This window comes from Metopolophium dirhodum, chromosome 8 (assembly GCF_019925205.1).
Source record: "Metopolophium dirhodum isolate CAU chromosome 8, ASM1992520v1, whole genome shotgun sequence".
Lineage (NCBI taxonomy): Eukaryota > Metazoa > Arthropoda > Insecta > Hemiptera > Aphididae > Metopolophium > Metopolophium dirhodum.
In genome coordinates, this window is record NC_083567.1 from 35,446,488 (window position 1) to 35,460,208 (window position 13,721).

The following is a 13,721-nucleotide window of genomic DNA, read 5'->3' on the forward strand; positions in this document are numbered from 1 at the left end:
CATCGGTATATATATCAAAAATAGATTGGCCATCACTGGTTTACGGTAACTGCCCCTATATATATGTATATAATATACTTACTATTACTATATGTAATATAGCATTGAGTATAATATATTGTAGAATGATATACTCAATGGTAATAGGTAATAATATAATATAATATTTTGTGCGTTTGATGAGCGCCACTGCTACAACTCACACACAAATACACTATATACATGACTATACCACTTTCACCGAGCTATAATATGATGATTATATTATTATTTTATTAATATAATAATAAAATGTTTGTTGACGACGAAAAGTAGTTATTATTATATTACAGTTTATAATATAGATTTTCGAAACGCACACATTGTTGTATAATATACGACAATATTGTATATTATATTTTGTAGTTATAGGCACCTTGTTAGATTGTTATTTTTCGTTTTTCATTTAAAATATTTCATTTTTGTACGGACTTGAACACCGTTCCCCTAGACATTAAGACTTACTAACGTGTATAAATATTATATATTATTATGTTTGATTTGCTCGTATATTGCAAATGCCATCAGAAAGTAGGTATACATATTATATATTATGAAAAAATAGTTGGTTTGATTTTAATTTTAATTTATATTGCGTAATTTCAATTTATTTTTTTACTCAATTTTTGATGTTATTTTAGATGGCGACGCTCAGGCGTTTATATATTTTGAATAAGTGTTTATTATTTATTTAAAAAATGATTATTGAATGCCATAATGATACAAATAATAGACATAGTTATTTGTTCCGCTATAGGCACTGCTTTTTACGTGGGCAGCAACATCGCTTTGAAATAATTGTTTAATTTCGCGCTTTTTGTTGTAATTGGTTAAACAAATGTTTTTTGTTGTATTTTACATTAAAACATATAAAAAAAATATACAGTGATATATTTGTTAATTCAAATAATAAATAATATAACCTACCGAATACAAATGCGATCTGTCTACACAATACATTTAAAATTATGGTCCATGCGGTGCAATTATTTATTTTAGTATGGAGCGCTTTCTTTTTTTCTGAATATGGACAGAAAAATACTTTCAGTTGGACTTAATATAATTTAAATTTTAAATAACTTAAAATCGTTTTTTTTGTCATCATAAGTCTTAGACATATTATATTATATTATAGAAGTAATGACAGTTGTACGGCTATTATCTATCTTTGGACGGTGACTGGTGAGGCTGTGGGAGTTTATTATAAATCATTCGATTGGATTGATTGATAATATAGAATTATTACAATAATAATGGTGGTATAATATTTAAAGTTATATAAAATATAATATTGATTGAAATGGCCTATCCCAAAATTAGTGTATCAATATCTAAATTGCTATAAGAATATAGTCTATACGGAATAAATAGCAAATCTTGTCTCAACTATACACAATGAAACCATCTAATCAAAGAAATATCTAAGAGTTGTTTTTAAAGTAGGTACATCCTAGACGTTTTTTGAGGACACTATTCTATAATACGAAATACGTTGCTTTACGTAATACATTTATTATTTCAATGGGAATTATTATAAAACGGTTATTACTTATTTCGGTACACCTAATAAATTGTATATAATATAATATGTACCTATAACAGTATGGGTATTGTATGTAAGTACTATGTAGGTATCTTTTTTATTTTTTGAACAATTCGGGTTAGTTTTTAGATTGTGAATGTATTGGTTTTCGACAACAATCAATTTTAGACATTTATTTGTGTTCGACGATTTAAATGAAATATCACCTTTAGTTGTTACGTTTTTCAGATTGAACAAGATTGAAATCCATACGAAAACATCATCATCTGAAAACTGCGCTAGAATAATATTGGTACACACAACGAGTCGCCGCACATTTATTATCGGTAAATACACATATAGACATGTTGTGTAAATAATGTGTTGTACGTCTATCTTTTTTTCACAGTTTTTGTATAGGTATCTATAAAATTGTACCAATAAACACATTTGTAGATAGCGTCATAGTGATAATCAATAAGTACAATAATTTTATTGGCAAATATTAAAATATAGACTGTTGACATTATGTTTTAAAATCAAAAGGGCACAATTATTTATCAGCACGAGTCGTTTTAATTTTTAAAATATACCTACCATAATAAGTTAGGTATTCCTGCGTGAAATAACAGTTGTAGGTATAAACGTTTAAAAAACCGGCTTTTTTACGTTCAATTTAACTCCACGTTTATTTTTTCTATATTATAATGCCATTAGAAAATATTGTTAGAAAGTGAAATTCTTTGTTGTCAACAAAGATTAGATTTTGATACTTAACTAATTACTTTACTTAAATTGAATATGCTGTGTTGCTAAATGTTTTACCTTTTATTTTATAGTATATCTATCAAAATGGTTAAATACTTATAAACGACAATAGATAAAAATGAAGCGCAAACATTTTTAACATTTTTCTGAATAAACTAATACAATCTTACATTTTTCAGAACCAATACTAAATTTGGAATTTTAATAGTATAGTATCGTAAAACTGGTATAAACGCAGAATAATATATGAACATCTATAGGAATAATACCTATATTGGCTATATATTATTATACCGATAACTTTATATATATTGGAATGTCGATTTCCATTAATCTTAACCACGATCGACGATCACTAATCACTATACTATATTTTATATTTTTTTTCATTCTGAACAAATATGAAATTGTTTCAATCATCAATATAATATGATTTATTCTTATAAGTATCCAATATGGAGGTATACGTCAGTTTGATTTTGATTTTATTTTTCCCTTACCGAATCCAGTACTTATAATAAATTAGACCACAAAATTGTGTTTTACAGAGTTCTCCAATCTTGTTCGAGCTTTACACTTCAGAAGAATGGTCATTTTATAGCTTTCCTTATGAAAGTAATAATAATGTGGACTACAAAAAATCGTGACGGAACAATATCAAAACATTATAATATGAATTATGAACTAAAAACAACAAATACAACACAAAATACATCTTCTAAAATAATAATAATGTTATTATTGATATAAGAAAAAAGTGTAATGATTTATTTTGACGGGTTCGTCAGTCATCGCGTTTATGTACATTTTATGATTATAATTTATAATATATTATTATATCGTTGCTAATGATCGTCTGCAGTGTCTACAATGTAGTAGACTCAACCAACTACATAATGGGCGCGACTGATCGTCCTTCACGGATATGATGACCGTAAAAACCAAAAAATATCGATTATTGTGGCGCTGAAGATTGGTTTTCAATGATCATATTAATTTGTTTTATACTAATCACGTAAAAAAATTTATTTCAACCGAAAAAATTCGAAGCCACGAGGACGAAGAAGTTAAGCCGTTAGGACTTGGGGCATCATTAAATAGATTTTATACTTAAGTTAGTATTCTATGGTATTATGAACCCTATTTTTACATGGATAACTGTTATAATATTTCGACAAATATAAAGTTATCACGAACTTTTATGACTACATTTCTATTTCCACACTGTGCATTTATAGTGATTGATATAATTTATTAAATATTGAATATTATTGTATATATATAGAACATCTACACAAGTATATAGGTAAAAATATGTTCGTTGGAATCTACGATGTAATTAGACGAAAAAAAATGTTACTGAAATATTCAATAATATGGTATAACCAGTTGTTTATCAAATTTATCTACTTTAAGTAGGTACCTGAACTTCGCTTCCGCTAAACACTTTATAATATATATATATATATATGGGCTGGTTTGAATAGTTTGATAAATCCGATATTATAGATAAGTATAATATTATTGTCGTGCCGTTACCAATTCTTTGATTTCGATAGCAATTTATTACGATAGAATTACAGATATTATATCATGTCATAACGCTCAATTTATAGCATTATCATATTATAGCCCATGGGATTTTGGGAAACATTTATGAAGAAAAGTAACGAAGAATTGTAAAGTTCTGTTTAAATTAATTATGCTGGGACAATAATTCACCAAAAATGTACACAACGATCAAATTTCAAAGTCTTCCTGGAAGGTCGTAATAAATTCACAAATCTTTATGAAAATATTTTTGCATAAATAGAGTGTATGTGGAGGACTATTTCACTCTGAAGCGGTATTTAAATATTTCACATCATCATATATTTTCAGAATATACACCCTGTCCAGTGTACCTATACCGTATAGTATTAGTAGAGTTTTGTTTGCATTTAAACGACCGTTTCGTACCGACCTTGCATTTTTCCGGAACAATATCCAGTAGTTCCGGTGAACATAATGTGTCGTTATCGGTACTTGGTAATTAAATTAACAATAATAATTATAACAACGCTAATAGTAATAATAGTATAATATAATAGGCGATACCAGTAATTATTGTGAACGGCGTTCATTCGGCGCACGCGCACCCATCTGCTTTGGGATTCGGGACCGGTTCCAGTGGTGGTGGTGGTGGTGGTGGCGGCGACCCATGAGTGTCCGTCCGGCAGCTGATGACGGCGTGCTGAACGCTGATAAAACGTCAAAACGTTAGTTTCGCCGCAGACCTGCTCCGATCGTGTCTGGTCTTGGTCGTAAGTCTCGTGCATTTTTTTTCAACCGTTCGAGTTATACGTCACGAAGTGTTCAAATTTCGATTAGTTTTTCAAACATGATATCCGCAAACGCGGTACTTTTGGCGTGCGCAGCCGTGACAGCCGTCACCTGTGCTGGTAACCTACAGATCGTCAACGAATGGACAACGCTCAAGTACGATGTGCCGTTCAATTACCCAAATGCCGATTCGTACAAGTCTGAAGTCACGGTATCCACCGGAATCGAAATTGGTTAGTGCATAATTGTTTATTATTTTTTTTTTTAACTCATAGGTACCGTCGTACTGATATTATATGATAATCATACTGTGTAATTATAAGCATTATGCTTATTGCATACCGTCATACATAGATAAAAGTCGGTAATGTGTGCGAAGGCGTTAAAGTCTCTGTAGTTATTGAGTTTGATAGAAAAAAATATTATGTAAATACGTTGTTGTCATGTAAGTATCTAATCAATACTTCAAGACCCGTTTGAATAATATGATGATTCTTTTAAAGGATTACATATTTGTTCTAAACTTATACAGTTTATACTTGATATTATAGATTTGTAGTTGATTACTTTGGATCTAAAGTAACTTTATTTATTATTTCTAAAAATGTATAATTTATAAGTATATTTTGTAATTTATTATAATAATGCATACAATTGGCTTAATACGCTCGTATGTTTATCATCAGATGATTTATAATATGCGAAACAAGTAGTTACCATTTTATTAACACTTTTTTTTTATTTTATGAAACTTGAGAGTAGGCTTTAAACCATAAACATTTTAATAGTCAAACTTAAACAATTGGATCTGAATTATACAATTTATTTTATAAGTATATCATTCATGTAAGGATATACATTTTTTTAGTTTTAAGATGAATAATTATAATTTATATGTAAAAAAATAAATAGGTTTCAATCATAATTCATAATTTAGTCATTATCTAGAATAAGTATGCCTTCTATAGTTGTATTAGGTACTTTACAGTGTAATAGTGTATAGTGTTGTATAGTATATAATACCATTTTAGATTGATCTATTTTATAAATTTAGATGCGTGATAAGTAGAGCAAGGACTTCCATGCTTTGAATATTTTTTTGGTTAATTTTATCGTATGTTCAGTGAGTATAAAATACAAATCACACTGTTTCTGATAAAATACTCAAAATCAATGTTAGCAATTATTTAATTAAACTGAATTTGTCATAAAGGCCATAGGTACAAACTAATTTTTATCTTAATGGTCAGTGAGTAGTTTAGATTACAATATAGTGTAACACAATAGGTTCATGAAATCATTTATTACGTCTATTTTTGTTTAATATTACGGATAGTCCGTCACGATGTTACAATAATTATTTAGTTGTAATTTTTTTTTTAGAACATACCTACTTAACCACATGTTTTAGAATATTTTATGTATAAGTACTTAATAATATTATATTTTAATGTATATTTGATGATTTTTTAGTTCATTAAAGTCCTTGCTCTACAGTAATAAATATAGCTCTTGATTTCAGTTCATAATTAAATTAAAAACAATTGCATAGTAAAATTAAAATAACAGTAAATAATATAAAATGATAAAGTACCCATATCTCTATAACTTTTAAAGAACCTACCTACTATTCTTGAAAAAATATAGAAATACAATAATATGCTTCGGAGGAAAACGACCATGGCGTAATAATTTCGAATTGGAAACGGCTGTTTCATAATACATAACAGCACTTTAATATTTTCTTCCTCTTAATATTACAATAATAGTTAGGCACCTATTGAATAAATGCCTTTAAATTTTTTTATCAAAATCTATTTATTTTTTTGTAAATTATGACTATTTTGATATTATAGTAACTTGCTTTAAATTCTGTTTTTCAAAAATTAATATTCATAATATACAGACAACATACTTTTTTATGTAAGTATATATTATTATCAACAAAAGCAAGGTTAAAAATTTAATTTTCTTAAGCAGACTGATCCATTATTACTAGTTATAATAAAATATAATGGTAGATGTTCTTTAATTAAATAAACTACAAGGATTAATTTTATAAAAATTATATTATTACAAAATTACATTTTAAAAATACTTTTATCATAAATTAATAATAATAATTCTTGTTTCGTAAATTCTTATAATTATTGAAGCCTAGCCTAAATTAGTAGGATTATCTATTTTTTAGTTTTGAATTATAGTCTATAATAAACTATATTTATACAAATTCAAGAAAAACATAGGTAGGTATTAAATCGGTTGTTAAATTTAATATTAATTTATCTTTTTACATTCCTTATGGTAAGTTTAAAAATGTAATATTTTAAGGTAAAATATAATATAATATTATGTGTAATACCTATGTATAATGCATATATTTTTTTTAGGCTTAAGAAAGAATTAAATTATTAAAATATTAAATACATTTTCTTCTAAATAATAATAGGAATCTACTTAGTTTCGAATTATGTCTAATGGAAAATAATGTTTTGGACACTCGTTTATCTGTATATCTTATACTTATATTTCGTACCTACCTACTGTATAATCCAACGTAAATACCAGAATACCTTTCAAATGCAGACATGTTGTACCATTAAGTTAATCAATTTAGGCATCTCGAAAAAAAAAACACATATACTATATTATATTATGTAATATTTCTTGGACATTAAATTATATTTATTGTAACCAGTAATATTAGATAAAGTTATTTTAATTTTTGAAGATATTATATAACTTAAAATGTATAATAGTACTCATCTGTCATCACGATTTACGAGAATCAAATCTATATTTTGATTTCATTCTACATGTACGTGTCTGTTTTGTTCATAAAAGTTGAAACGTCATAAGTCATAACTCAAAATATTACACTATTTGAATATAATATTATATTGTTGCACACATTTTCATTTTTCTGTGTGAAAACTACAATAGTTTATAATAATGCTATTTTTAGTCTTTATTTAAAAAATGTCGGTCGATGATCTAATCCCGTTGGTATGAAAGCTAGATGGCGCCATAAATTCGGTATAGCTTTAATTTACATTTCGCCATTTCGGTACTTACTACTTTTCATGAGAAATATTCGGAATCAATACATTGTGTACATTGTGTATCCATCTGCTGTAATAAATTATTATAGTTTGTTAATATTTTTTATATAAATACGTGGATTGTATACAAATCGACGGTGTACTTCGAATTGGAATGTGAGAATAGTTTCAGTTTTCGGATTTACCTACAGTGAAAATTGTTTTTCTCCACGTTTAATAATAAGAAGTCCGACAACCGTTCCAGAGGTTTGTAATAAAATATTTATGTAAGTACGTATCGCATCGATACTATGTTATGTAGGTACTTCGGTTTACGGTATTGGTAGGTACTTATATTTTTAAACGAATAATAAAAATGTTCGAAAATCGTGTGTCAAGAGAATGTACATATAAAATTTGGTCATTATTTTATTTTTGAAGAATAGAGTATATTGCGAAGTGTCATATATCAAAATAACAAATAAGTATAAACTTTATTAATCAGGCATATAGGAATCTGTTCAAATTTGGACGGAAACACGGTGTAAAAGAGCTTTGAAATTCCCGGAATTATCTAAAAGTTATTAAAATATGTATAATAATAATATATTAAGTATTACAATTATTATTTTTTTATTGAACAATTCGCTTCAACAACAATGGCCATTAGCGTGTGGACGTGTAATTATATATTTTTTTAAATTAACATGTCTATTTCTTTAAATGTATTAGTTTATGATATAATTTTGAACGTTTTGAAAATGTTATTAGTTATTACTTTGTTGGTCGTTTCTGTTTGGGATCCTAAGATTTTGTAAAGGTGCTCAAGTAAATTATTTTCTTTTCTTTCGTTTTCATATCTGCGACAATCTGTTAAAACGTGTTTTGTGGTGATTATTATTATTTATTAAATCAATATATTATATTTTGTGACTTTCCGCACACCAACATCCCAAATTATTATTTTTCTTTTTAAAACAATTACTTACAATCTGTTTTGTTGTCCACAGGTTGGGACAGGATATTCATTACGACCCCGAGACTGTTCAATGGAAATCCGGCCACGCTGGCGTGGGTGCCACGCAACCGAGCTGGCGTGAATTACGACACTCACAAATCGCCATTATTACAGGTAAATAAGTTCTGGATTTTGGTGTTAAAAATACGAGTGATATCTGACTATATAAACTTAACATTTGAGTGCTTTGAATCGTTTACAATAATATATTATTGTAATATGATGATTGTGACGCTGAGATATGGTGATTGAAACTCATTACTTTTGTGCAGGCGTATCCCAACTGGGAATGGCACAGCGAAGCTTCCAGTGGTGATATACTGAAGACGCCGACGCCCAACTGTTCCAGTCTGGTGTCCGTGTTTCGAGTCAGGGCAGACAGGTGTAACAGGCTGTGGGTGCTGGACAGTGGAGTCATGGACAGTCTCGAGACTTTCAATACGATCTGCCCGCCTAAGTTGTTGGTGTTCGATATGAGAACAGACCGAGTGGTGAGTATTTTATTTTATCATACCGGTATACGTATATAACATAACAAATCAAAATATCGTGAATTTACAATTACATTTTTATTTTTAAATTTATTGATTTTTTTCTAACATAGCTTAGGAATAATCATAGGTCATAACTTATTGAAATTACGAGAAACTTAAGAAGTAGATAGACGGGACGGAACACAAAAAAATACTATAAACATATAATTATTCATTAATTGATACATCCACTCTAGTAAAAAAACAAAAAAAAAAATGTTTAGCTAAATTAGGGGTAAAATAACGTGATAATCATTAGTAATTTAATTAAAGTAAGTACTTTAACAAACGTTAGATATATTATTATATTAGGTAGACTTGATATAAACGACGAGTGGATATAATAATAATATGATGATATTTATATATTATGCGTGTAAAAAAGGGCTTGTTTTCTGACTATCGTCAGCGCCAATATATGTTGGGAAAATGAACGATAATTTTGTAACTCTTATAGATACAATAAAATGTATGTGTATGGGTACTATAGGTACTATTGTATTCATCCGAGTTAAAATCTTATCGCTCACTAATAGCTATATGCAATTTGAAGTAAGACTGTATAGGTACGACAAATAAGTAAAGTATGCATTGCAACTTTCAGGTGAGAAGCGTGACACTGCCTGCAGAAATCTTGAGACCCAACACTCTTTTGACAAATCTGGTGATCGACGATCAGGTCGAAGTGTCTCATCTGCAAGACGGATTCCTCGGAGACTGTGACAACGTGTTTGTGTACATGACCGACAGCACAAACCCAGGAATTCTGGTATACGACGCCCGACGAGACACGGCGTGGAGACTCTCTCATCCGTACATGTTCCCTGACCCAGACTTCGGAACCTTCTCGGTGCGTTACTTTTGATACACAAAAAAAAAAAATAAATAATTAAAATATTGTCGTGTGGTGCTTGTCGGGTTCAAAAAGATTTAGAACTGCTCAACTTGTATAATGTGTACCTAGTCCGCGTGTATTCTCCATCAATGATTGCTAATTATTATTTTGTACCTATTAGGTATACGAGAGTAAGTTATAACTTAAAACTATACATGTGCATCGTCACGATTTTTTAAATTCTGAATAGAGCTGTCTATTAGTTATAAAATATTGTGAACCTATAATCAAAATCTCTCTATATATAATATACATTGAATATATTATATTACATTTAAATGAGGTAATTTCTCTCTGTAGTTTTCAGAAAATAACGGAGATAACGTTTAATCCGCTATTTAAATATTTTGTCCATTTTCGATGTCAGTCCGGACTTTAATTTTCAAATGCAATAGGTACTATTATTACCATAGATTTAAATTTAAGATGCATGTGAACATTGGTTTGCCCAAATTTAAGTAAGCCGCCTTTTTAAGTACCTATATGTGAAGAGAATTACGTAGGTATAGTAATATAATATTATTATACTATGTAGTGAAAAAAAATCACTCATATTTTGAAACTTCCTTAGTACTTCATCACTTGACTTGCGCCACTCCTGTGATCACGATTGTGTGGTAACTATTTTCTAACTGTTTTTTTGCATGTTCCGTATGTATAGGTAGCCGGTGAATCTTTCACCCTGATGGACGGCATCATCGGTCTAGCTCTATCGCCTTTCGGATCCGTAGGCCGGCGCCTGTACTTCCAGCCGTTCGCCTCCGACCGTCTGTTCTCTGTGCCCACATCCGCGCTCAAGGCTGGACCTAACTTGGGCGACGATGCCGATCTTCCCGTGTCGCTGGTGGGCCACAAGTCTTCACAAGCCGCCCCGTTGGCCGTCGATCCCAAGGACGGTGCACTCATATTCAGTCCGGTGTCCGAAACGGCCTTAGCCACCTGGATTCCGGGATCCGTGGAACACGGGTGAGTCTTAATATTATACTATAATTATGTTAGTTATATCTTATAATACTTGGCGGTGTCATTGTCATTGACTAATTCGACTTGACTACCATTTCAAAATTCAACCCTAGATTATTTTGGCTTTTTAAAGTGTATCCACTTCAGTGATACTACCAATTTTTCATTATTCAAATACGAAAATTTGAATTTTCTTGCGCTACAAGTCTGTTATTTTTTTAATTCCTATAAATGTCAAAAATAAAATAAATTGCATTAAAGTTCTTCGATAACTCCTAGTAAGGTTAATTCGATATAACAATTCCGTAGCTCGTTTTATTTTATTATACCCACCCAAAATTACTACGCTTTCAGTTAGTAATGTGATTTTATGTGGCAGAAGTAAAACAAAAATATATTCCACACGTAAAGCTTAAGTTTGGCCATCGTTTAAACAAAGTTTTAAATACATTTTTGGGTATTATCCAACTTTCAAGTAGCTTTTACGTATTACGTGCCGCTACAAAACCCTAAGTTAGTACCACCAAACCAGAATTATGGCAACAATTTGTTTGCGTAAAAAATACTGCTCTTAAAGCTTTCACACTAATACCGCAGTCATTGTATGCACAATTTTTAGACTTCATTGTTGTTGGGTTTTATATTTGTTTTTGTAAAAACTGCTATAGTAATATCATAACGAGGATTTAGTGTTACCAATTAAAAATCGAGTGAGAGTCAGTAGCGTTCGTGAGATCTCTGTTGTGCGATATAGTATTATATAATATTATAATATACGAACGACCACATTATTATTTAGTCGGGTTATATAGGTACCTATATTGGCTATTATACGTAGTACCATTGATTAAGTATAAATTGTATATTTAATCAACAGTAGTACCTAAATTGACGACGACTGTCGAATGACCAAAGACTGTCTTGTGATTATTTTTTCGATAACAATGTATATTTAGTTAGTATAATACACAACGGAGCGGTGGTTGGCTTCAGTCACAAACGTGTTCTATAGTCAAGCATCAGCCGGTGTCACTAGTTCACGGATGGGTTATACCACCTGGGTTTTAGTGACAAATCCACTCCACATGCTGTGTTCTAATCAACCGTACCCTCCCCCACAGTTGAAAACCTACTAAATAACCTTCAGGCTAATGACCATAGCTGTTGAAGCATTAACTCAATAAAAAAAATTTTTAAAAATACATAACATTTAATGAACACAAATTCGTGTTTTTAGTGTGCTGGCATACAGCCCGGAGGAACTGCAGTTCGTATTGGATATCAGATCGGCCGAACGCGACCAAGGTGCCATTTGGGTGGTATCGTCGCGGTTACAGCGATACTTCAAAAAGACTCTGGACAAAAGGGAAGTGAACATCCGGATCATGAGGATACTCAGGGAACCAGAGTTCTTGCCTTACGCTTTCAATAACAATAACTCTCTGCTGTTGTTCAAATGATCAGCTGTTATTTTACTTGACACTGCACCCACACGATGATAATTTATTGCTAAACCCTGTTGTTGTATTTGCTTACAATATTAACAATAATAATTACATGATACCACACATTGTAACGATTATACCAGATATCAAACGATACGCACCGCGTATGGTATATTAATGATGATGCCATTTTACTTAGGGTTGCCGCTACGTCCGTATAATATAATAATATTAAAACATTAACGGAGCTGCGACATTTAATTTAATATAACTACATTGTGTAAATACTATTATTAATAAATAACGATTGAAATAATTCCGATCGGATCCGGCCAACAAAATCGTCGAAATGTTCATATAATAATACAATGAGATAATATGTGAACGCAATTCGATAATTTTGTAGGTTGTATTTTTATTTATTTATTATTAAATGTGCCTCGATCTTCAATGTAAACATTAATTCAAACGGACGTATTTTTAATTTTTAATTCTCGACGGAAACGCAATGTATAAATCGATTATTTTCGAACCGTGCTGAAATTCTTGAAACTTTATACTTATTGAAAAAGTCAAATGGCCTAAGGATGCCTACCATATTATACGACAAATCTTTTACAATAAATTACGATTTCAATGGATCATGAAGGATACTATTCTGTTTTAAAATATTATTACAGTCATAACTTATAAGACAAGCCGAAAATGTAATCACATAACTACTATAGTTAAGCCGATGTTACCGTTAGCACTATAATACTATGTTTATTATAGTATATTTAATTATTTTATGATTGATCAAAATTTATTGTTTAACATTATAATTTTAAGGATATTATAATTTAAGAAATCTCGGATGTTTGTTAGTTGAGAATATAATTCTTTTAGTTTCATTATTATATTATTATACTGTAAAACAGATATTTTGTGTAATGTGTTTTACTATTAGTACCATTAAATTGTGGAACATTATGTACAGACTGTGTTTTTAAAATTGTGTAAATGCTGTGTGTATTAGCTCAGACTAACATTTATTGCTACTTACTGCGGATGGGCCTGACAGTTGGTCGCATATATACTCTCATAATATATTATATTATAATTGTGTATATTTTCATACAGCAGGGAAAATATGCTCAGATTGCAATTACATATTATCCTAAACTAGACGCGAG

At 29.9% G+C, this 13,721-nt stretch overlaps 1 protein-coding gene across 1 annotated transcript; it reads left to right on the forward strand.

Moving 5' to 3' along the window:
- Window positions 1–4,570: 4,570 nt before the first annotated feature.
- Window positions 4,571–13,518, forward strand: LOC132950021 (protein yellow-like). The gene is made up of 6 exons (XM_061021203.1): window positions 4,571–4,884; window positions 8,703–8,824; window positions 8,983–9,201; window positions 9,848–10,093; window positions 10,800–11,104; window positions 12,339–13,518. Exons 1-6 carry the CDS (start codon window positions 4,710–4,712, stop codon window positions 12,559–12,561), a joined length of 1,290 nt encoding a protein of 429 aa, XP_060877186.1. The 5' UTR covers window positions 4,571–4,709; the 3' UTR covers window positions 12,562–13,518.
- The last annotated feature ends 203 nt before the right edge of the window (window positions 13,519–13,721 follow it).